Raw genomic sequence first — 23,823 nt, 5'->3', positions numbered from 1 at the left:
ACCCATTCTGGGCTAATGCACTGCCTCATGGAAGTTAATGATCACATTGCCCTTCTACCCGAGGGAAGGGAGACAGGCACGCCAATCCTTTCAGCTTGCTTTGTGTAGGGACAGAATGACATGTTCAGAATGAGAAATCCGGTATACCTCTTCCTTGTTGGCAGATAGGCCAGCACTGAGAAGTAGTTGGGGAGAGGGGGCCTCCCCAGTCTCTCCTTTTTCTTGAAAAAGGTATCCTGAGTGAAAAATGCAATTTCTTCATTTGCCTTAGTGATTCACGGATAATTTCGTTAACGAAATTGGATGCCAAAGAATGCTGTCAGTCTTGTGAGTAGTTCTTAAAAGCATACACCTGCTGTATTTAATGTGTACCTGCGTGTATGTTCATAAACCTGTGCAAGACTTCTTGCATTCTTTCTCACCTAATATTGCTGTTTAACTTACTTTACAGGTGCTCAGAGAAGCTCATCAGTCACAGTCCAGGAAATGCCTATTTCTCTAGTGTTGCAAAGATGAAATAGAAAGACGATTTTTCAGCTGTTTCTTTTTATTTTCCACAAGAGGTCAAATGCTGCAGCCCTTACTCATGCCTCATGACTAAGTAGGATTAAGCATCTCTTCAGTTAATAAGCTATGTCTGATCTTGCTCACACTGGGGTAAAGTCAGTAGTAAATGCAAAACTGGGATGATATCAGAATTAAATCCCAGGCCAACAATGCTGCTTCTCTTTCACATATGCATCACAGAAGGAGTCATCCCGTAACCCTTTTTATTTTGCTCTTTCTATAAGGGCGGATCTCTGTGTCTGTCTTATTCCACAGCCTCTCCCATTTTTCTTCTCCTCTTTTCATACCAACTCCCTCTCGATGCTCCTGTGTGGTTGCTGTCCTTTAGGACAAGGAGTTTTTGTGTTGACCTCCTTTTGCAGCTAGTCAGCACAGGAGGTTTCAGCTTAGCAAACTGAAAGGAACGGAGAAACTCTTCACTTCAAGCACTACTCACTTCTAATAACCTTTATATGCTCTGATAGAAAGTGTATCCCTTTAAGAGATAGTGGGTTGGGTTATAATGAGCCGTAGCTGGAGCAGGGCAAGTTGTATTTCAACATACGGTAGCTGGTCATAGTGAAATCTAAGCTTCGGCTTGACCAAATAGCACGCGTTGGAAGTCCTGCAGTGAAGTTCGAGGCATCGTCAAAGTTTGGGAAGAACAACTTTGGCTGGAACACGTCCAAAATTCGCTCTGCTAATGCAAAGCCAGAAATATTAACATGTGATTTTGTTAGGAGAATTGGTTGCATTTAGGTTAACCTAAATTTACAGTAACTTGACCTAAAGCTTAAGGCTTCACAAGTGGCTTAAGCTGCTGTAAACCTGAGCTGCCGCCACTGAGGAAGTCTCGTCTTTCATGCTCTTGTCAGTGGCCATATGTTCTTGCTGGCTTCCTTTGCTAATGCTAGCCCTTGCTCGTGTCGCTCCGCTACCAGCTGCTTCACCAAGCAGGCAGGGAGGACAGACACGCTTCTTCCTTTTCTTCTGGGTTAGTTTTCAGCTGGATCAGATCCATGATGTGTTTGACTGTCCCTCCCGTGGGCAGTACAGCCTTACAACACCTTAATCCTCTTGTGAAACTTCACCCTCATCCCAGGATAAACATCTGGGACCTATTAGTTAAAATGTGCTCACCTGGTAACATACATTTTACCTGAGCTAAGTAACACCTGGTGTCAGTGAACATGATTCTGTTCCTGAATGCAGACACTAAACCAGGAAAGCCTGTAAGTACCAAAGGAGTCAGAATTCATTTTTGCTTAAGCACTTGCATGTATATGCCATTTGGTTGCATATTACTCCAATATGTATAATTCATGTGAGAGATGTGCTTGGATTAGCAGAGGTTTAAAGACAGGTCTGACAGCCAGGAACTGCTGACTGGAATCCTTCAAGTGATTGTTTTGTGAATTGAAATCTAAACCTGTAATCAGTTTTCCAGTCTGGGATCTCACAGGCTGTTCAGATAGGCAACGTACTTGTACGTTCACTGGGAATTTGGGAGCCTTAGCAACTTGAAGTATTTATTTTCCTAGTTTGTCTAAGATGGTGAATCAGAAAGTCATATAACTTTGATTACTCTTTTGCCTCCCTCTCACACACTTCAGTTTCACAATATTTGTAGCTCAAAAGTCATAGGCTGCTCCTGTTTGCTTTTTGAATGCTTGAAACCCAGTTTCATAGGGATTAAGAGAAAATGTCTTTTTAAACTTGCAGTAATTAGCAAGATAGCAGCTGCTGAAATTTTGTGCTTACAGGAAGGGGTTGAGCTGCCTTCTTTCAAGACTTCCCTTTTTTGTATTGATTTTGTTTGCCACCACATACAGTTAAAATTGGCAAGGAGATAAGAACACTTTAATGTTTAGTTGACCCCAGAGAAACGTGTCCGCCCGTAGGAACTTTGTATTTTCTGTATGTTTGTGTAACTGCTAAGGCTAACGCTGCAGCGCTGTTGGTAGCGTGGATGAGCTGTTGCTGCTTGCTTGCTGTCAGTTCTGCACAACCACGGCGTACGTGGAGTAGAAAAGAGGTTTGAATTTGTGACTTTCGGAGTAACTACGCTAATAATAAAAAAGACCAACAGTTCAAGGATTTTCTTTGCCATATTTGGCTCTTATTGAGGCCGCTTTCCGTAAGGCTTTTGTATAGGACTCTGTAGCATCCTATAAGCTCTCAACAGCTGAAGCTTGGTGGAGTTGCATTTTAAATGATTGAAGGTGGGGCTGTTGGGCTGTGCCTCTTCCCCTCCTCCCTTCTTCACACTTCAGCCTCCTCCCTACATTGCTTTAACTACGTGCCATACAGGAGCATTTTAGGCTTAATAAAACAATTCAACTCTGTTTTCCTCTGGTCTTTAGATCCAGAGGAACAGCTGTTATGTGCTGCAACGAAGGTGTGTATTTTCTGCATTGTCTTTCTGCTGCTTGTGAAAATCTCAGGCTCCTTCAGAAAGGCCTTGGATATTGTGTACCTAGATAAAGAGCAGAGGTCCTTAACCTTGCTCTGACCCTGGGCGTTATCGCAACAAGAAGCCAGTATGCTGAGGCATGTGTGTTTGTATAAACCAGTATGTGTACATACATGCGGCTTTTAAACTGCACTGCAAGACAAAGTGAAAGGATTTATGATCAGTTTTGACGGTGAAAGGGATGTACTAGTCCGATAAGTTAAGAACCACTGATATGCACCCATTTTCTATATTTTCAGCCTCTATCTCTTTCCTTTAGCTTATATCTAATCCACTGTGATGTTTTGACGCGTCTTCATTGTGTTATATCTAAAGGAGGAAGGGAGGGGGTTGTGGCAGATGAGATGCTGGAAGAGTTCTGAAAGTATTGGAGTTTTTTTAATCACTTAAGATATTTCCTTGCATTAAGGAGGATAGACCCGCACTTAGCCAAAAGAGAAATTGTAGCATTTCCTACCACTTTTTTTTTTTAATGCAGAATATTGTGGTTACAGACTTTCTGGTATTTGAGAAAATGACTGTAAGATACGACGGCCTTAGCTGGCAGTAGTTGTCTTTAGACTGCTAAAAAGATCGTTACATTTCAGCTGTGATTTTTGCTGCTGTTCCTTTTTTTTTTGTCTCTCAGGCTGGTGGCTGTTGTTCCAATTTCTCTGGATTGCATTCCAGTGCATAACTGAGGCAGCATAGGGAACTGCTACTGACATTAAATAACCGATTTTTAATGATGTTTTTGGCAAGCAGGATCTCTATTCATTATACATATTTTTAGTTGTCATTGAAGCAGGTAAGGTAGCTTTGAAGGCTTTAGTGGACTCATACAGAAGACTGTAGACTTCTGTAACTGAATGGTGGCCGCATTGTTTGAGCTCCAGATTGTCTGAAGCGTTCTGGCATGTAATCCGTGGCTGGATATGAAGTAATGATTCAAAATAATCTGTAGGTCCTTCTATTATAGCACATTTCTAAGCTTAGCTTGCAGTCTTTGCCTTGCAGTGAAAGTGGAGATACCATGCTGAGGTTGCAGTGCTATCTGTTTTCCTAATTGGATGACAAATAATTTGTGCTAACTAGTTTGTAGGCTGAAAGATTATTTAAAGGTTGGATTGCTGCAGATTTGAAAATTCACCTGGGAGAATGTGGCTTTGCATTTTTTCACCCCAGGGGAGTTGAATGGGGCTTATTTTTTCTAATGCATTTTAATATGTATCCTACATCATGCAAAACAACAAAAAATCCATTTATTTTCTCTCTTCCATTTCCTTTACAGCATAACAAAACAAAAAACTTTATGCTCACACTAGAGTCTACTGCCCTTCTCGCTAACGATTTTGTTGTGGGACATGCCAGCACTGGGTAGGGATAATGGAGATTTGTGAATGTAGAATAGCAAAACCAAAACTGATTTTGACCAGTGGCATTAAAAGCTTCACCTCTCCCTCAGCTGTTACTGTGATGAATTGTTTGGCAGTCTATTACAGCCAGAGGAGGGTTCTAGGAAGTTGGCGTAGACTGTCTTTCTTGATAGTTGAATACAAGAAATGCGGTATTTTGTGGTTTTCATTTTGTGTCAAAATACCAAGTATCTCAAAAAAGTGGTTCCTCAGAAACAACAAACTTGTCTTTTACTCTCTTTTTACTGTAAAATTTCATGCTACTTAAAGCCAGTGGTAAGAACACCTTATGTTTATGTGTCTTTTAAGTAGTTAATCCAAACAAAATATCTGCATTCTCATGGCACACTGCATACAATACAATAACCTTATTATGCAGGTACTGAAAGCATCACAGTCTCTGGGAAACCCAGCTAGTTAACCTCTTTATAGTCTCTTCATACATTATGGCCTTAGGGCTGGTTAGATGAGGCAGCTGAAGCAAGTTAACAGTTTGCTGCCATTAAATGGGGTGGTCTCCTCCTCTTCCCTTAGTGCTACAGTTCTGTACCGGTGCTTGTGCTGGCCTGGTGAGCCCACTGGTGGCACTAGGCTAGTGGGAAAATTACCTTGTCTAGAAGAAAAACAGTGTTTGTTTTTCGGTGGAAGGTGAAACTGCACAGCATGGCACTGAGGAAGAGGGAACAGAGGCAAGGGGAGGCAGAAGATACCATGCCAGCAAAGCTGTGAAATAAGTTCTGCCTGTCCCCTGTGCCTCTGCCCTTGCCCTTGGCCAGTTCTCTGCTCAGCTCCCGGCTGAAAGCCGGGTAGTTGTGGTGCATTGCTGTAGTTAATTTGGGAGTGAAATACTTAAGCGGTTTATGAAACCCCAGACAGAGCATAATGAGAAGCACCTTTGGGAATACTGATATGGTTACTTGTAAGGATGAGGTGATCATCCAAAGTGTGAAGAAGGCTGAGGAGAATATATTTTTTACCCCAGTCTAGTCCAAAGAAGACATCATGCTGGTCACAGTGGGGACTTGTATCAGGTAGGGGACCATTGTCCTTCCTGTGAGGGGAAAATAAGTGCTTGTGTTGATATTTCTTTTGTTTCCCAATTTCCTTCTGAAAACTGATAAACTTTGTTTATGTCTCTCTGATAAAACAAGGCAAAATATGATTTTGCTTGATCTTACAGGATGGTAATAGCATTTTCTTCAGGCTACTCAGAGGTATTTATCCTCATTTTAATTTCATGTAGAATAATAAACTAGGTAAAATAATTGTGAAAGGCCCGTGTTAAAGGTATCACTGTTCATGGAGTGTGATACCTTGACTTATATATGGGACTCAAGGTAATACTCAAGTGAGCGGCTGTGTCCAAGGTAAAGGCACTTGCACGTAGCTTTATTCTCCTTCTATCTGAATCCAACTCTGGGCAATACAATAATAATTTTTGTTCAAGTAGTCCAGGAAAAAAAAAATCACAGATGGAGCAACTTCTGTCAACTTTGCTTTGTAATATGAGAATTAGAAAAGGTGATGTAAATTATAATTCCCTGGATGGATTTTTCATTATATTGTACTTTGAATACTGATTAGTGTAGGTGATCTAATTAATTTTTAAATAAGTTAGTGGTGGGATGTTCAGTGGGAGGTTTTTTGTTTGGTTGGTTTTTTTGTTGTTTCTTTTTTTCCTCCTTTCTCAGATGTTTTATTTCAGAATTAGCTCACCTGTTAGAATCCAACCTGTTAGCACAGCAGGTAAAAAACAGTATTAGCAATATTGGTGTTTCTAATGCAGTGTGTTCCGTATGTCAACTTTCACTAGTGTTTACTTGAGAAGGCATTGTTTCTGGTTTCGGAATTATTTACTTCCCAAATCTGTGGCTTATCTGTTGTGGATAGTGAACACGTGGCGAACATATGTCATAAAGTCATACAGAGAGTTTATCAGGACAGATTTGGTCAGGCTAGCTTGCTCATAAAGGTAGTGGCAGGAGCAAATTGTGCTGGTCATCTGAAATAACAGTAGAATATGTAACAAATTTTAACTGAAGTACTTCACCTCATATTTTTTCCCCGTTTTTAAAAATCACCTCTTCTGGTTGTGTGTGTGGTTTTTTTGTTTTGTTTTAAGGTAAGAGAAGCTTTTCTGAGGTGTTCATCTGCAAACTTAGACATTTGTAAATGTAGGAAGATAACCGAGGCCAGTAAGTGAAAAACAATGGTTAAGTCATGTACAGAGGGTACTGTAGAGGAACGTAGCATAAACAAACTAACATAAAATATTTCATATTATTTAGAGATGTATTTTTTTACAGATACACGGTTCTTACATGTTTTAAGATTCAATATATAAGCTGAGAATCAATTGTCTTTCCTGTTGTGAAAGGAGGGAACTAAATGCCTACAACTGTATGAAACTTCCATCAGTGTGATAGCAAATATATGTATATTACTGGGCAAGATCCATATATTATTAATTTTATAATGCATATTGATAGAATTTTTGCAAGAATTCACTTCAGGTAGGATTTTTTTCTTGCTTTTGCCCTTTATTTAATTGGTTGGGGGTTTTGTTGGGTGGGGATTTTTTTTGTTGTTCTCGTTGGGGCTTTTGTTGGTTGCTTGGGTGTGCCTGTTTCTGCTTAAAAATGTGGAATGCCAAGTATAGCTGTCTCTACAGTTGTCCTAGTGGAGATGGATTACTAGTCTGAGTGCAGATGAGAAAGTCAAATGTATATGTTACTGTAGTTTATCACAGAGTTTTGTCACTACCTATCTGGATACCACTCTCAGAAGTTGTGTGCTGCAGCAATTGCACTTGCATGTAGATCACGGTAAGGCTGCCTTCCTAAGGTGAAATTTGCTTATAGTAGTTCACTTGTTTAATCTGAGAATCAGATTAGGGGAAAATACACTGTTTTCCCTGCTTTTTAGGAAGTTCTTGAAACCATTACAACGAGAAGTGTAGTACATCTGAATTACACCTTGTGATCTGCCATTTTTGGTACCTCTAGCAGCAGTGGGAATAGAGAGGAGAGGGAGATTAGGTACTTTATTACCTGGAGAGGGTGGAAATATACTTGCGATGTGCTTAGTGTGTGTTTGCTAACATGTGCTGAAGATTTAGTCTGTCTCCCTGTAGCCCTGATAAACTGACTGGAAGGTGCCCATGCAGACCCAGAGCATGTGAGAGCATGTTCCTGCCTACATTAGCAGGAACGTGGTAGGTCTTTCCCCCAGTGCCTCCTCTCGGCTTTCAACGACTGCTATCTTGTTCATCCTAGGAGTGGTAGATAAGAACGTTTGCCTTCTCTGCACTGTCAACTCCTTCCAGTTTGGAAGGAGAAACAAGAAGTCGCTGCATCACAACTGCAGAGACCTGGGGAAGTGGACGGGAATTCAGGAAAAAAGCGTGGGTTGGGAGATGGACAGAACCCAGGCTGGGTGGGCAGAGTGGAGCGACGCAGGCGTCGGCTGTAATAGAGGGACAGAAATACGTAAGAGGACGTTGGGCTTGTTGAACCAGGCTGGAGAGTAGAACTTTGCTTCTGCCCGTGTACTTGGGCTTCACCAAACGCTGGCCACAGCTACTCAGTGAGAATATGGGTGCTTGTAATGAACTCGGCTTTTGCTAGCTTGAGTAGCCAGAGCTTGATGCTGGGGCTTTTAACAGGGCCATACTCATGGTTGGCCACAAATATCAGGCAAATCAGTTGGTTTGGAGTTGGGCTTTCTTGCTTTTCCAGATCTTGGGTCCATCAGAGCATTAGTGTGTTATGCTGTCTGATTTTCTGCACTGTTAAATTAGATGGTGGGCGTCTTTGGTTTCATTCAGATTTGAGGAATTCTGAACACTTTCTGGGGTCACATATAATGAATTTATGACAGTCGTTCAGCAAATGTAAGCCTGCAGACGGCAGGCTTGCTTTTCTTAGTCACCTCTTGCATAGTCCTTGGAAGTCACCAACAGACTACAGCAGTTCACATGAAAAGTGGCCAAGTGACCCCTTGCACATTAGCAACAGACAGATGTGTGTATTTTAAGTTCTTTATGTCCAAAGCCGATTCACACTTCTAAAGTTGGTTAAGTGAGTGATGTGGGTTTTCCTCCTGATGATTAGCTTTGTTTTGCTAAAAAAAGTATCGAAGCATAGCTTGTTTTCTCCCTCTGTGTATATATTCACTGTTAATATAAAACAGTTTACAAACTTGATTGCTATGGCAGGTAGAAGGCAATGTGTATTTCTCAAACCAGTGGAACAAGTGGAAAGTATTTTAAGTATTCTAGGTAGAGTGGTTTAGTGGCTGGCTGTGTTCCTGTTTTCTGATGGATATAGAGAGAAATGCTGAGGAGTGCATCGCAAGCCTCATTACTAAACAGCTACGAGATATTTCTTCTCCCTTGCGTGGTAGCATCTCATATTTTTGGAAGGGAGGGAATGAGCTTCTGTCCCTGAGGTCAAACTACACCACCAAACAGTCAGGATTTTCAGAAAGATTTACCAACCTGATAATGCAGTAAGCCATACTCATAACGGTGTCCCGTTGTTGGCCGAGCAGTCCTGTCTGTGCCATAGTGTGTGAGGCGGGTGGTTAGCACTTCAGATCGGTGGAGTGGTTGACTGAGTTGCATACTGCTAAGCAGGTGAGCTTGAGAATTAATGCCAAGTTTCATCAGACCTACTTGGGCCGTTACTGCCTCAGGCAAAAGAACTGAGTTTTTCTGTAAGAATGTCTTAAAAACTCTTCAAAGTGCTTTGTAATAGCATTCCTGTGATCCAAAAGCATGCCTTTTGCAGACTTAAATTGTTTGGGTCACTGACAGAACTAAGTTTTATCTGCAGTGTTTAATGTTTCAGTCCAAATACTGAGATGGCAGCATCCCTCAACTAGTAAACCTTCCTAATACTGAAATTTCAGTAAGGGACCTTACATCACAGAGCTGCTCTCTTTCATCTGAGGGGGGCGGCGGAAGGACATATGTAGCTGACTGTGCATTTTCAGCACAATGTTTTACCTGTCCAAGAAGTATCTGTACTCAGGTCATTTGACTTGCCTTCATCCCAAGAAGTTTGAGTTTGGCCTTGAGGTAAAGACAATGATATAGACTCTTAGTGTTGCAAGAGCAGGGGAAAATCCATCAAGTTTCACACCCAGGATGTAGGATGCACCAGACCAGGAGAGAGACCCTTTTCTTTCTCCTGGGACTGTAGAATTGAACGGAAGGTCTCATGTATTTCGGTAATATTAAGTAATAGCGTGCTTATCTTCCTCTCTTATTGTTGACAGCTGTGTTTTTATGTATTGTGTCTGTTCCTTTTGTTGTTCTGTAAATACGAATAGAAATCAATCTCTTATTCTCTGTTATGTTGCAAAGAGATTGTTTGTATAATGAGGTATTAAAGGGGTCATTTAACTTCATTTAGTTCATATTTGAGACACAGAGCACATAAGAAACAAAGTAAAAGAAATCCATGGAGACAGAAGTGGAAGCTTTGTGGTAGTGTTTAGAACAAATTTGGGGGGGATACCTTGGAAAGTTACTACTGACAGGCAGAACCCAATGCTTGCATATAGAACTATGCGAATTACCATAATAAACCGAGTTTTGGCAAACTGCATTTAAAAAAAAAAAAAACCCAACAGGTTCATTGCTTGTATTTAAGCCATTTATAAAGATTTTATTAATAACTTTTTTCTGGCAGATGTCAGCACTTCCTGGCTCTGTTTTCCAGTACTCCCTATGTATAGTTTTTATTTCTAAACTCTAGAATTTAGAAATCCAGAGCTGTCATTTCTCACATATGATCTGCACGCTTCTGGAATCTTGCAATACTCTGTGACTGGCAGTTAAGAAAAGCAATTTGTGTATGGGAAATTTCTGAAAGTTATCTGCATCCCTGCTGGGAAATGCCTGCTCCCTCCCTGAAAGCTAAGGATCCACAAATTGTACGCTATTAAAAACTAATACAGACATTAAAAGCCCCATGTCAAATGCAAGATGTTATTGCAAGCGCAGCAGAGATTAGATTCAAATGATTGTTGAGGTGTGTGGGCTGGGCTCTGTCTGAAAGAAAGAGGATAAAGGGTTTACGAGTGCAACCCAGACCACTTAGTTCACTTCCAGTGGCAGGGGCCTGTGTCTGCCCTTCAAGGGGAAAAGACCCAAATCTTCAGAATTCTCAGTGTCTGTGTGTCGGTGTTATTTGTCTGGGTGGCATAACTGATGTAAAAGCACATAAATACTGTATTTCTAATTCCTCACAGTAAACATGTACATACATTCCGTATATGTGTTTATATTTATGCGCAGTTGCTATATGATTGGTTTCATTCAGCGTAGATGATGTCCACTGATGGTTCAGTTTTTATTAAAGCACTTGTGAAAGTATGTTTTCTCATAACAATAAATATGTCATGGTGCTCTAAGGCTATCATTCTTTGTAGCAGAGGATGTTGCATTAGTTTTTTAAGTATTGGGGAAGAGACGTACAGCTAGTCGTTACAGTTCAGAAGCCTCATGCCAAAATTGCTCATAAGACAGTATAATTCATACAGAGAGAACCTTGCAGGGGCTAATGGATTTATTTATGGTAAATGTGTGTTTTGACAACTGGGACCATACTTTTAATTTCCGTTTGTAAGGTGGAAGTTTGAAGAATTGGAGGGCCCTGACACTTCAAGAAAATTATGTGATTGGAAAAAGTCTTCATTTCCTCCAAAATCATTTTTCTGCAAAGGCCTTTCATCCTGGCACTGTTAAGTTAGTTTAATTCCTCTGAAGGCAGCGGGGGCGGGGAACCCACAACACAACTCTCCCTGTTTCTGCAATAGGGTTTTACTGGCTGCTTCAATTCAGTACCCGCTATTACTGGCATATGGATTTATCTCAATAATGGCTCAGTCACATATGGGAGATGAAATTTCAGAACTAGGCTATATTTAAAAATTTGTTTACTGTTGGCTTTATTCTTTCTGGCTGAAACTTCTGTGAGGTAGACCATTGCTTTTGTGAAAACTGGATTGTAATCCAGTCATCTCATTGAGCAGAATGTGTGGGAATGGAGACGTGGCAATCTCTTTCCCTGTGGTGGTATGTGAAGCTATTTTCATTTGGTGTGATGTTAGGAGAAATATATTCTGACCCACATGGTAACGAAGGCTGCAGGTTTTCTTTAGGACAACCGAAAAATACGCGTCTTGAACTTTTGTAGCAAATAGCTGCTGACTTGGAAGGGCTAATTCCTCACAGCCTGTCATGGCATGGAGACCCTGATGGGCAAAAATAGTAGGCTTTTTTGTTTGACTGCCTTTTCTCAAGGTGCTGCCAGCTCTGTATTTTTTGAGCAGTAACACCTGTCAGTGTTAGTCTAGCAAACGAGCAAGCACTGGGAAAAGGGCATTAATCTGCCCCTTCGTGCTACCAGCAGCGTGAGGTAAAGAATGAGAAGGCTGTACTCTTGGCTCGTCGTTCCCTGCTGTCCTGTCAGATCCATCCGAGCACTCCTGTTTGCTGGTCAAGCTGGAGAAGGATAATGTGGAGAGGCAGAATCCTGCTGGTCCCCGATCAGCATGTGCTGAGCTCTAGGTTGACCCACTCCTTTGTGTGATTTCAGGGGTTTGTTTTTTTTCTGGAGGACAAAAAAAAGCATAAAAAAAGCTGTTTTCCTCCATATTTAATATTAAAAGCACTTACTAGTTCAATACATTTATATGAGCAAGTACATTAGGTACTTTAAAGAATTAACCAAAATGATTAAAAATGCTGAAATTAAGTCTGTTCTTAAAATAAAAGTTAAGGGAGGAAAATAGTTACTTAAATCTCTCACAAAGTGTAAGATGTTATAGTTGTATAATATCTGAAGCCTGTTCCTACAATTAAAAAAGTAACAAAATCAAAAAATCCTTGGCATTACTACTGTGTGCCGGGGAAAACCTTGGTAATAAGCCCTGAGCTCACACACCATCCTGGACATGAAAACAGCCAGCTGCCCAGGCTATGGCAGGGCTGTGGGGAAGGAGGCTTGGGAGGCAGGGGATGTGCACTCTCTTTGTTGTTTGTTGCTTGATGTGCTGGTCAGCAGCCCGCAAGCAAGAGATGGGCTTTATGTAAAAGGAAGTAATTTTAATTTGAAGGAGGCTTTTATATTATTACCTTTTGTTCTTTAGCTTGGATATTTATTTAATCTTTGCCCACTGCTGGAAATTGAGTCGGACAAGAGAAAGAGTACAAATTTTTCTGAAAGCTGAAGGAAACAGCCGAGAGGTCGTCTGGCTCCCTTCCAACTTGTGGGGAGTCCCGTGAAGCTGCCAGAGTGCGCGCAGTCATGAAAGCACCCGTTCTGATGGGCACCGGGCAGACCTGTTTGGCTTTAGCCCGGACTTCTTCCCTTGGTGCCCGGTCGCCGCCGCTGATGCGGTTGTGTAAGGGGAGCCACGTCGAGGGGCGTCCGGCTGCAGCCCAGCGCGGTGTGTGGGAGAGCGGCTGCTCCGTCCCACGTGAGGTGTGCTGGCGGGGTGCCCCGCACGGCCCTGCTGGCACTCGGCCCTGAAGCGGCCTCTGACTTCACCTTCGTGCTAAAAGCGTGATGATTTTAATTCGAATTGCCTTGCTGTTGTGTGTTTCTACAGAGCCTTTCTAAGATGGTTGGTAATGCATGACTTCTTCAACTGGGGGTTAAAGTTTGAATTGCCTTTTTTTTAATTATTGTTTTGTAAAATAATATATGCTGTGGGTGACCATCCAACCAAAATATGCTCCAGGTGTCAATGTAATTTATTAAATCAAAGTAATGGCCAAAGTAGTAGTATTTCCTTCTGGGGCTAAAATTCAACTGTTCAGCGAACTGTTTTGTGGTAGGGGAGTAAATGCTTTAAGAAAGATACTATACAAATTGTGTCCCTTTCATATTCCACCTGGCATATTCTGGTTTTATGTTATTCTTTCATTTAATAATTTTCCGTAGTGGTTTCTTTCAATGCACTTTTTGCGCAGTCTCTCTTGCTGACTTTGTGCAGTGGGAGAAAGATTTGACAACAGCTTTAAAGCAAACATAATGCAGTATTTCAGCATTTGTTTTTCCTATCTTGGCACGGACTGATACGTGAGAAAGGCTTGCAGATTCACTGTATGCTGTAGGCTTTGATCACTTTTATATGCATGGGTTACTGACCACCCGCTACTGTGCCCTGTTCCCTCAGCTTCTGCCCCAGAAAGTAGACAGACAGAGACAGCGAGTGAAGAATTTGCCAAGGCAGAAGAAACAAACACAAGGTGGATTATGCTGGTAGTAATAGCAATTACTCTGTGTCTTTTCCTGGAGAACTGCTACAGTACTTAGTAAAATAGATCAGACTAGGTCAAGGAAAAATCTGCTGCCTTTTTTTCTGCAGGCATGAGTGATCCTGTTCCTTGCAAGCTGAAGAAGGATACAGGGACACTAAAACTAAGCCATATCTGTTGATCACTCCTTACAGAGCTGTCTTTCACATTTCCAGTAGCATAGTCCCTGGCATAGTGAAGAAACACTAATAGCAGCATCGCTACTGCTGGCATGCACTTTCCGTCTCGATTTTCATATAACTCGCCTACTTAGAAGGAATTAGAATAGTAAGACAAATTTTGAAACAAGATCTTGAGATTTAGGATATCTTATCCTAATGTTCCTTTTCCTCAGGTCCATAAAGTGCTCTTCCTCCCCCAGTTTTTGAGGTTATGCTGTTGTCTGGTTACTCGCAGTCTGCGTTCCGAAAAAGATAATTCAAAGCTGACCAGAATAAACTGATGGTTGAGGGGGTTTTGCTTCATATGTCAGCTGCACTTACTCTTTCATGAGTTGTTTGTCATAGGGGTTCATTTCCATTTCTCTGCTCAGGCCCTTGTTTGGTGTGTGATTTTGTTTGTTTGCTTTTTTTTTTTTTAAACACCCCCCCTCCAATGAGGGTGGATAAAAATCACTAACCTGAAACACTTTTTATGCAGTTCTTAACAATTCAGGTCTGTGAGCTCAACTACTAAACTTAAAATTCTTTTTTTAAACACAATTTAGATGTGAAAATAGGATTGCTTATACCTAAACTTACTGTCACCTGTTGAAGTAATCCAACCACAAAAAAAGTGACCGAGCGCCGTATTTATACTAAAGTTTTAAAGGAAATTGGACCAGCCGAGGTTGACATTTAGGAAATAAATTGGAACAGGGAGGTCCTAAAATTCTAACCAAGACAATAGGAGCCTTCTGTGCTGATACTGGCATGGTGTCTTCATCAGTTTACTCAGCTCAATTAGTTCATTTGAGGCTGAAAGCTGACTGAGAGCAGGAAGAGATTTCTGCTTGCCATAGGGCAAAAGACAAGGTATCTAGTAATTTTTAAATCTTTTTAAATACAGAGAAATCCCAGTTTGTTAGACTTTTATTCTTACATAACAGGTACACTGAAGGTATTTTTAAATATTAATTTTTAAAAAATAATGTTTTATTGTGCTTCATTCGAATTTTACTTTGCATCTGACTGTGGCTTTGTAGCAATCACAAACAAAGTTTAAAAGAGAAAGAAATTGTCTTGCAAGGAATATAGCCTTCGTACAACGGTATAATTCTTCCACATATGGAGAAAAAGTATAGGATTTAATGCAAAGGACATACGGAGTTGCCAAGTAACATGCTTTAATAGTTACCAACCAGTAAGAATTGACCCTTCTGTAGAAGAAACAATTACAAAACAAAAAATGCCCCGAAACTGATTTATTCAGATCAGAGTTTCCTGCCTGATAATTTAAATCTTGATTAAAACCAGCAATTTAAATCACTTTGATTTATATCAGCCATTCTGCCTTCAAACTAAGCGGGAACAGGCTCCTCTACCATTTAGCACTACTTCTATTTTAAGTCGTTTACACAGTTTAACTGCCTGATACCTCTCTGCACTTCCTTTGCTGTGCTCATCAGTTTAAACATTGTCCTTTGTGTTTTTTTTATCTTGTATCAGAATAAGCAAGGGGTGGTTGAGTAGCTTAACAGTATAATTTAAGTGATAATGCAGCACAAATGTGTAATTTCAACAGATGTTTGTGACCAGTAAATATTTTGTATCATAATGAAGCTTGTTTATATACAGTAAATTTCTTTTAAGTTCTTACCATTTTCAGTTCTGTTCATTTTTATTGGCCTAAAACTCGGTGAGTGGATGAGATATTTTTTCTTAACTGGCGACGTCAAGCTCTGGTCCTCCTGGTCCCTTTTCCTTCAGCTTGAAATTATAGTAGAAAGTGGTGCTTTTCTCCACTCCAGCCTCCAGATCAGATGGGCTTTGTCCATGCTCAGCTGCCGGGTGGTGAAGGTGTGCGTTGTGGTCCTCGGAGCAAACAGTCCTAATGAATGCGCTGTTCTGCTAACTAGCGCAAATTGATTACTCCTGTTTACCTAAGTTAACTGTGTTTTATGAGATACCATGATGGGAAGTTTTCTTACTTGCCAACTGCATTTTCAGAAGTGTCAAAAACAGTGAAGAAAGACAAAATGTTTAAGTAAAACACAGAAGTTGTTCTGGTAGAAATAGAATTGTAAAGCGGCGGTCTACTGTTTTAGTAGGTGTTAGAATTGTGAAGTTGCTTTGGTGGAGGGTTCTGAAAAGCACTCCCTCCCCCACCTCTAGCTGAATAACTAGTGTGCAGACATTGTGACAAAAGAAATATTTGTGTTTAAATTCAAGAGTAATACCCCAGATTTCATTCGACCATGTTTAGAGCTAATTAGCAGATGGGCTTGAGGGTTGGGAAATGCTATTATCATCTCCAGAGTCTTAGTTTCAGCGCCTAGACTGTTCAATGTCTAGTTTTCACCTTCTCAAAGGAGGGAAAAATAAAATGTAATCGAAAACGTTTGAAGTACCAGTAGAGGTGAGTTCAAGTTATATTATTCAGCTGCTGTTCAGTATCTGTTAGCCTGTCTTGTTGGAATGCGTCTTTTTATCTAGTCTCGTCATCATTATTTAGTTGTGTAAATTACAATAAAATTGGTACAGATTGAGATATGTTTCCGTCACCAGCGAGTTTTAAGTCTGTGCTGGATTTGCTGAAGACCAGATTTGGATAGCTCTTTATTGTTAGAAGGACATGGGTGGGGAAATATGAGGGTGCCTGACAGTAAAATTCCTTGAGGAAATGGGTATATGTGGGGATTAAAAGAAAGAGATTGTTTGGTGTATGTTTTACTTTTCTGATTGTGCAGATCTTGCTGCAGTAAAAACCAAAGGGGAAGTTATGAGGTTTTAACCTTTCCCAGTAATTCCTGGAACAAGGAGTCTGTGGCTGTGTTTGGGAAGTACCTTGTGCGCCTGGGATGCAACATTGATCAAGGTGAATAAGAAGCATGGCTCTCTGTGGCTTTGATTCATAAGTTTGCTTCACCGCAGTGCATGGACATGCACAGAGACAAAGAAGAAAATTTGAGGTGTTTATTAGAAGCGACTGAAATGAACAGTTAGTTTAAAGATTATGTAATAATACATGGCGTGGCATGTAGTTGTGCCAAAAGTGCTGATCTAAGTCTATGTTTACCTAATGAAAATATAATTGATGCCGTTGCCAATCCAGCAGTCCATAGCGATATTCTTTAATGCAGTAAATGCTACTTTCTGTAGAAAAAGACAGCCTTTCTCTCTTGGGAATACTTTAAGTGTAGTTTGCTAACTGTAACCTGGTGGACCATATTGGAAAGCGCTTAGCGGGAGGTTGCTGGAATATCATGATTTTTTTTTTTAATTGGTAGGTATGCATGTAAGAGAGAACTCTTTTCTCTTCTGCTCTTTGGGGTTAGGTACTGAGTGCAGAGTAATGAAACATATTTGTATACATTTTTTTCCCCCAGATTCTCTGATTAGGAAAACATTAGCGAATCTCAGTTGTGACCAACCTTTCCTTTCTGACCATGGAAAAAGATCAAATTCTGATAGACTAAAAATAGAACTTCTAAAATTGGACCGTGGGAAAAATGGGAAAACGATGACATGCAACAGACAAATGCAGAAATGTTTATGTGACTTAATCGCCTTTTCCCAGTTACGTTTGTGTTAGAATGTAGAGAAATCCATCTAGGCCACTTCTCTGCAGACCTACACGGCACAAAACTTCTGTATATGATGAAGTCTCGAAAAATGGGTCATCACTGGTTTTGTAGGAATAAAAATGGATACCTAGTGGAGTAGCACAAGAGTAGAAATGGTCTGCCACGCATCACAACTGTTAATAAATAAATATCTGTAGAGTTTACTTCTGTATTTAATGATATCTGGAATACTCGGCCCAAATCCAACTGGCGTTCACAGTTGGTTCACAGAGCTTGCCTTTCTATAAAATTCAAACCACACCACATGCACCCCTCGCCCCTCAGTTATGCTGGAGTAAATATTCTATAATGTAATCTTAATTATTTTGAATTGCTGTAACTGAGAAACAGTACTGGAAAAATGCTTCCATTTCCCCCCCTCGGTGAGAAATTATTGCAATATTTGCTAGAAAACACTTTTTCCTGCAGTCTGAAACTTCAGTTACACATAATGTTTTCTCTAGATACTGGTAGGCACAGTTACTCCCAGATAATCTGCTCTGAGGACCTGATCCAGCAAGGGCCTTGAACAAACTGTACGGATAGCTACAGTGTGCTCCAGACTGAGATTAGATTCAGTACTCGCTCATCTGTAGGCAGGTTTAGGGTTTAATGTAATAAACGTTACTGAGAAATATGAAAACTCACTAAGAGAGCCATCTATTATGAGAAGGGAAGGAGAAGGTGCTGGTAATGGCTCTGAATATCAGTGGTTTCTAACTGTTCCTTAAGCCAGGGTGGAAAGAGAAATTAAACAGATTTATTTCTGAAAATCTATGGTTATAGCTTTACAAATTGTGTCTCACTAAGTAAGAATAAAAATACAGTGCATATTTCTAGATCAGTTTGGAGTATCACTGAGTGCTAGAGAGGGTTCTTTTGGTTTCTCCGTAGTTGTTAGTTTGTTGCATAAGTCTTCACCTTCCCTAAAAGCTGGGCTTTTTCAGGGGAGGTGTCAGTGGCAGCCTGTAATTTAACACCTCCCATTACTCATTAGGAAAGGCATCCAGGTTCACGTTGTAGGTGATTGCCTTTAGTCAGGCTTCACTTTAGAAGATGCAGTTGATTGTGATTTGTGGCTTTCTTTACAACTAATATTAGTTTACTTGTTGGCATACAGGAATGGTCACTGCTGAGAATTTTTGATCGTGACATAGCTTCTGTTTTCATCCGGCAAATCTGTTGATTGTGGTATCTTAGAAAAGTAAATGTTTTTATTAATCCTTCTCTGCTGCATATGGTCTTTAGGATTGGCCGGGTGTCTGCTGTAGGGAAGGAATGCTGTGGCTTGCCTTTCAGGAAGGTGAAGATCTCTGTTAGGGGATTTCTTGTGTTTATTCCTGAGGAAAGACTGACTGAACAGATTCAAAGTTACGTGGGTTGGATGCTCACCAGACTGTGTACAAGCAATACTACTACAAAACAGTAGTTTAATGAATACTTTTTTTTTCTTTTACTATTAGCAAAACCATCCTTTTCACACATTTGAGAAAGAAGTAGTGAAAGGGGTTTCACTCCTGTAAGTCTGTACCTACTAGTGAACTACAAATGAAGCCGTATTACAACGGTTCTCATTGAGGTAGCTATGTTTCTTGGTTTCAGCAGGTCAGCACTGTGAAAAGCACATGCTTGTTGTGAAATAAACTAGGGAAGTATTGGTGGGATTAGTCCCAGCTGCCATAAATCTTCCATTCTACATACTGCATCCAACTGGCAAGCCCATACCACCCTTGGACTTCAGGTGAGGCTTTGAAATACACGGGAACCTGCAGGATAAGAGTTTAAACTTAGTGAGGATTTAAAAAAAAAAAAAAAGACAAAACAAAAAAACCCCACCACAACAAAAAAAAAAAACCCCGATAGCTCTTAGGCAACGCAAGTTAGGCATGTCTTTGGGTTGATGTAAAGCCTAGCAGACAAGTGTTGTTATGAGTGCAAGATTCTGCATCTGTATGAAAATAAATCTGAATAAATTAACCCTGAGAGGATGGATAAATACCAGAACAAAAACGCAGTTAGATACTGATTAACATGTGCAGTGACAATGAAGCTGGAGATGTCTGCCTGACATGTCCAGTTGAACATGAATGTCTAGCTGAACATCTGACTTGCTGTTTGTGAACATGGAGGCTCATTAGCATAGAAGCAGTCGCTGTATGCAAGTACTAAATGTGCAGATACACCTGTATCTGGTATGTCTGTCTGAAAACACCTCATTTGGCGAAGCCGGTATCGAGTATTATACCTTTCCTCTTCAGCATGCTGCCAGCTACAGCAGTGGCCTGCAGCTTCAGCTGCTTCGAACTGCCTGCTGAAGACACCTGTACTTATAGAGGAGACGCACGATAGATGCGGAAGCATGTGATGCATAGGTATGCAGGTCTCTCTGGCTGCTGTTTTTGGTGTTTCTCTGACGCTTCCCCTCACTTTTCAGTGTGATTCACATTTCTGTTTTTCTCTCCTGCCTGCTGTGCTCATCACATTTTGGCTTCCAGTAGCCTTTATTTAAATATAAATAGCTATAAATATTATATATAAATATATATAAATCCAGATAGATCAGACCTTAACTAAGATTTTTCTGACCCATGTCACTTTCAGTAGTAGGATTTTGTTCTTCTGAAGCCTGAAGACTCATTGAGTCTTAGTGGTTTCCGCGTAGGTTTAAAGTCTTAGCCGCAGGAGTAAGAGTATTAACAGGCCGAATGCCTCAAAACAGTGTGAGAGGAACAGAAGAGCAGAGTTCTGATATTGGGCATTTGGTTTTCTGCCCTCACATGTCCGCTGTCAGGCCACCAGACCTTCTTCTCTATCTGGCCCTTTCCAGCTGGCTCATTGCCAATAAGCCGCAATGTGAAGTCTTTAGTGATCCTGCACGAGATACCAGCAAAAGCAGTGTGTCCTGCTGTCCTGCTCCCACCCACCCCGTGCCACGCTCCGTAAGGAGTTAGGTCCTTGCAGCAACTGTAGATGTGAGGGAAGCTTGGGAAGCAAGGACACATCACCATGTAGAAGCCCAGTGTTTGGACAGCGGGTATGTGGGAGACAGCAAAGCTGACGAAGGAGCTTCCCAGCTCCTGTTCCGCCCAGTAACTGAACTGCACCCGACACACACAGCACCAAAATGGCTGGATTGGTGCAAAGGGAGACTTGTGACCTTTCCCTGGACTGTTCCTAGTGTGATTTTTGGTTTTGGGTCTTTTTTTTGTTGTTGTTGTTCCCCACTCCAGACTAGTTGTACGCAGTGCTGGCAAAGACCCTCCGTGGCAGTGGCCTGTGGCTATCCCCCCGCGGCTGCTTTCTTGCCGGTCCCTGAGCACAGGCGTCTAGGCATGGAGATGCCTGGTGTATCAGCAGCAGATTTTGTCTCATGGTATCCAGAATTTGCTAGACAAGATGCTTTCTGACCACATCAGGCATCAGTGAAGCTTCCTGTTGTGGCTCTTGGCTCACTGGTGTCATTCCTAAAGTCACCCTAAGCAAGGGAGAACACTCAGGCAGTTATGAATTAAACAGTCTATCCTTTAGAGCTATTAAACAGTTATTAATTCTGATTTTTCCTGTTTTCTGACTTTGTAGAGTCTCAGCACTGTGACCAGAGCTTGCTTTTCATTGCAAATTTGTAATAATTAGAAAAATTCTTGCATAATAAAAAGCAGAGCGTGAAGAAAAGAGAACCTAATCCTCATATTTAGCTAAACTGTTATTCTGGTTTACTGGATTATGCATTTAGTTTCTGCAGCAGCTGTGGATACCTATTCATTTACCAACCATTTCATCAACAGTGGCAGGTGGGTTCTGTCAGACTAATTCAACTTCTTTGTCTTCCTTCTGGACAGTGTGTGTGTCATGTATTCTGCACAGGGATATTTATCTCAGATTAGCATTGACGGATAGAGCCGGTATGCTTCCGTAAGAGCGAGAATTGGTTTTCAGACTCTACCTATTGGTTATGCATCTCCTGTATGAATTAATAGTGGTTTAGTAAGATTAAAAAAAGGAAGCGGCACCTCACCTCTAATACCTTTTCAGAGGTCAGATGTTGCACACACAGGAACTGCAAAAGATGTGGCTTATACAAGAGTGAAAATAGGTTATTTGAGTTGATCTTTCCCATGGAAAGCAGAGAAAAAGGAATTAAGGGTGTAAGTGGGAGGGGCAGGGACCAAATCTTCTTTGAAGAAGTTCTAAAGTAAAGCATGTTTGACACTCTAAGATAAGTCTACTTTTTTTTTTTAAGATAGAGCAGTGGTTTTGATAGTACTGACATGCAAGTATAGTAGAAGAGGAAATACGCTGCAACAGTAAGACACCAAGGAAATAAAGGCAAGGAATTTGAGAGGCTGTACCTCTGCATTCATGAAGTGAAAAAAAAAAAAAAAAACAAACCCAGCTTGAGGACGTTGTCTGCCCCTGTCATGGAAGAATTGCCAAGCTTCCACTTCAGGCAGCTGGACCTGATTAATTCTTCACTGGGAGACGTCCAAGAAAAGCCATGGTGCTAGAGGAAGAGTTGTTCGCAGTGCTGTAGGTGGCACCCTTCCCTTTGAGATGGTGCTGAACCAGTGCCAGAAGGAAGGGGTAGGGGGCACTCTGCAGATAGGAGCCCTGGACCAGGTGCTCGCCTGGTGTAAATCCGCACAGGTCTGCTGAGGTGCCTGATTTACACCAGCTGAAAAATCTATCCTTCTGTCTAAAAAATGCCAGGTGAAAGCAGAGCTTTGCCTACTTGTCATCAGTAGAGATTCCACGACTCATTGTCTACGGGATCTTGTGTGTAGGCTGAGCCCCATGCCAGGCCATGTGTGCTGCCCCTCTGAAAGTACCCCTACCGCTTGCCTAGGCAGCATTGGCTGCCTCTGGTGCTCAGCCACAGGGATGGCTGCGTGTCTGTGGTGGGCAGCGTCACGTGCCGGGCACTAAGTTTGCGCCGTGCTTTGGCAGGGAGGCGCAGCTCTACAGAAGCTTAAAGATACTATTGCCTTCATTGGTTATAACATTTTATTTGGCTAATACATTAAAAAGATACTCACTAAATCACAGCATCGCTTCTCTTTAAAGTAATTTTGCCATGAATGCTAGAGGTAACACAAGTATTCAGATGCATACTTGAGCTACTCTAGGGCTGAGGGTCCTCGGACCTATTTGTGTTCCTGTAAGGACAGACCAAGAAAGACTGACTTTTATTTACCTTGTGGTTTGGGAGTTGAGAGTTAGGACTCTGGGGCCCAAGCGTACAGTCGAGTTACTGTGTGTCAGCTGATCCATGGTAACAGTGTATGGCAAATGCAAGTAATGTGCTGTGAATGAAGCATTCAGTTCCTGGTGCTGACACTGTGGCCTAAAGCATCCGACTAAAAATACGTCTCTAAAATGGGCAGTCATCTGACATTTTTATTTACTAGTGTGGTTTGGGCATGGGTGGATGAAACATTCTAATAAATTACTGTATCTTTTTGTCTCTCTGTTTCTGATTTATCGTATCGTACTAATTCAAGAGGTATTACGTGCTTAATGAATTGGAGCTTTGACATTCTGACTGATTTGCATTAAGGTGCTTGGAGGAGAAGGAAGGGGTGGGACAGGGGATATCAAGCAGAAAGCGAACCTTCTCTCAATGATTATGGCTGTGACCTGATCCTCCAGCACTAAATTCTGTGCCAGAAGTTATTGGATTCGTATCTACCACAGGATGAGGGTCCGGGGCACTTGCTGTCCATCACTTGCCATAGTTCAAAATAGGTGCCGCTGGTCTTTGTCAGTGTTGTATTCCACTCTGTAGCGTGGCTATCCTCTCAGTTGCCTGTAAGGCAGGGAAGTCATGTCCGTTTTACAGGTGCAAACTGAGTCTAATTTTCCCCTGACCTCCTGTGCTGGGGTAAAGTGCTCAATCAGTCCATCCTAATTATGGCTGTGGCCATAGACAAAAGAATATGTTTTGGCATTTTCTGCCGGAAACGGAGAGAACACAGTGCCCCTTTAGGGACAGTGATCAGAAAGGATACGATTCTGAAGCTGTTCCCTGCATCGCTGCCTTAAAAATGAAAGACGAAGGGATAGCCTGGAATTCTGCTAAAGAGGGTGAAATGGAGAGGAGGAGCTGCCACTCAGCTGTCTCAGGCACAGGGTTCCCTCTCAGTTTGTAGCGACATGATCATCTGAAGAGCCATGCTGCTCGGTGAAGCTGTTGCTGCCGCACGGTGCAGTATGGTGCTTGTTCGTTTTGATAGGAAGAAGTTTTCCAGGAAGGGGAGGGGAAAAGAGGGCACCTGATATCCTCTCTTTGCCTTCAGTACAAAGCCGAAAGGATCTT

The 23,823-nt window shown here is 41.4% G+C and overlaps 1 protein-coding gene across 4 annotated transcripts in view; it reads left to right on the top strand.

The window, feature by feature from the left end:
- Nucleotides 1-23,823, top strand: part of MAML3 (mastermind like transcriptional coactivator 3) — a 249,759-nt gene that overhangs the window by 7,410 nt on the left and 218,526 nt on the right. The window contains exon 1 of one of the 4 annotated variants that reach the window (XM_064450208.1): nt 12,763-13,050. The exons of the other annotated variants lie outside the window; for them this stretch is intronic. Within the exon in view, the coding sequence (XP_064306278.1) occupies nt 13,048-13,050 (3 nt within the window). The 5' untranslated portion in view covers nt 12,763-13,047. Of the gene's footprint in view, nt 1-12,762; nt 13,051-23,823 lie in introns of those variants that run through there. 4 annotated transcript variants of the gene reach the window in all.

The sequence above is a fragment of the Phalacrocorax carbo genome, chromosome 4 (genome assembly GCF_963921805.1).
Source record: "Phalacrocorax carbo chromosome 4, bPhaCar2.1, whole genome shotgun sequence".
NCBI classification, from domain to species: domain Eukaryota; kingdom Metazoa; phylum Chordata; class Aves; order Suliformes; family Phalacrocoracidae; genus Phalacrocorax; species Phalacrocorax carbo.
The sequence above is the reverse complement of the archived record's forward strand: the minus strand, read 5'-3'. Positions and strand labels throughout refer to the sequence as shown.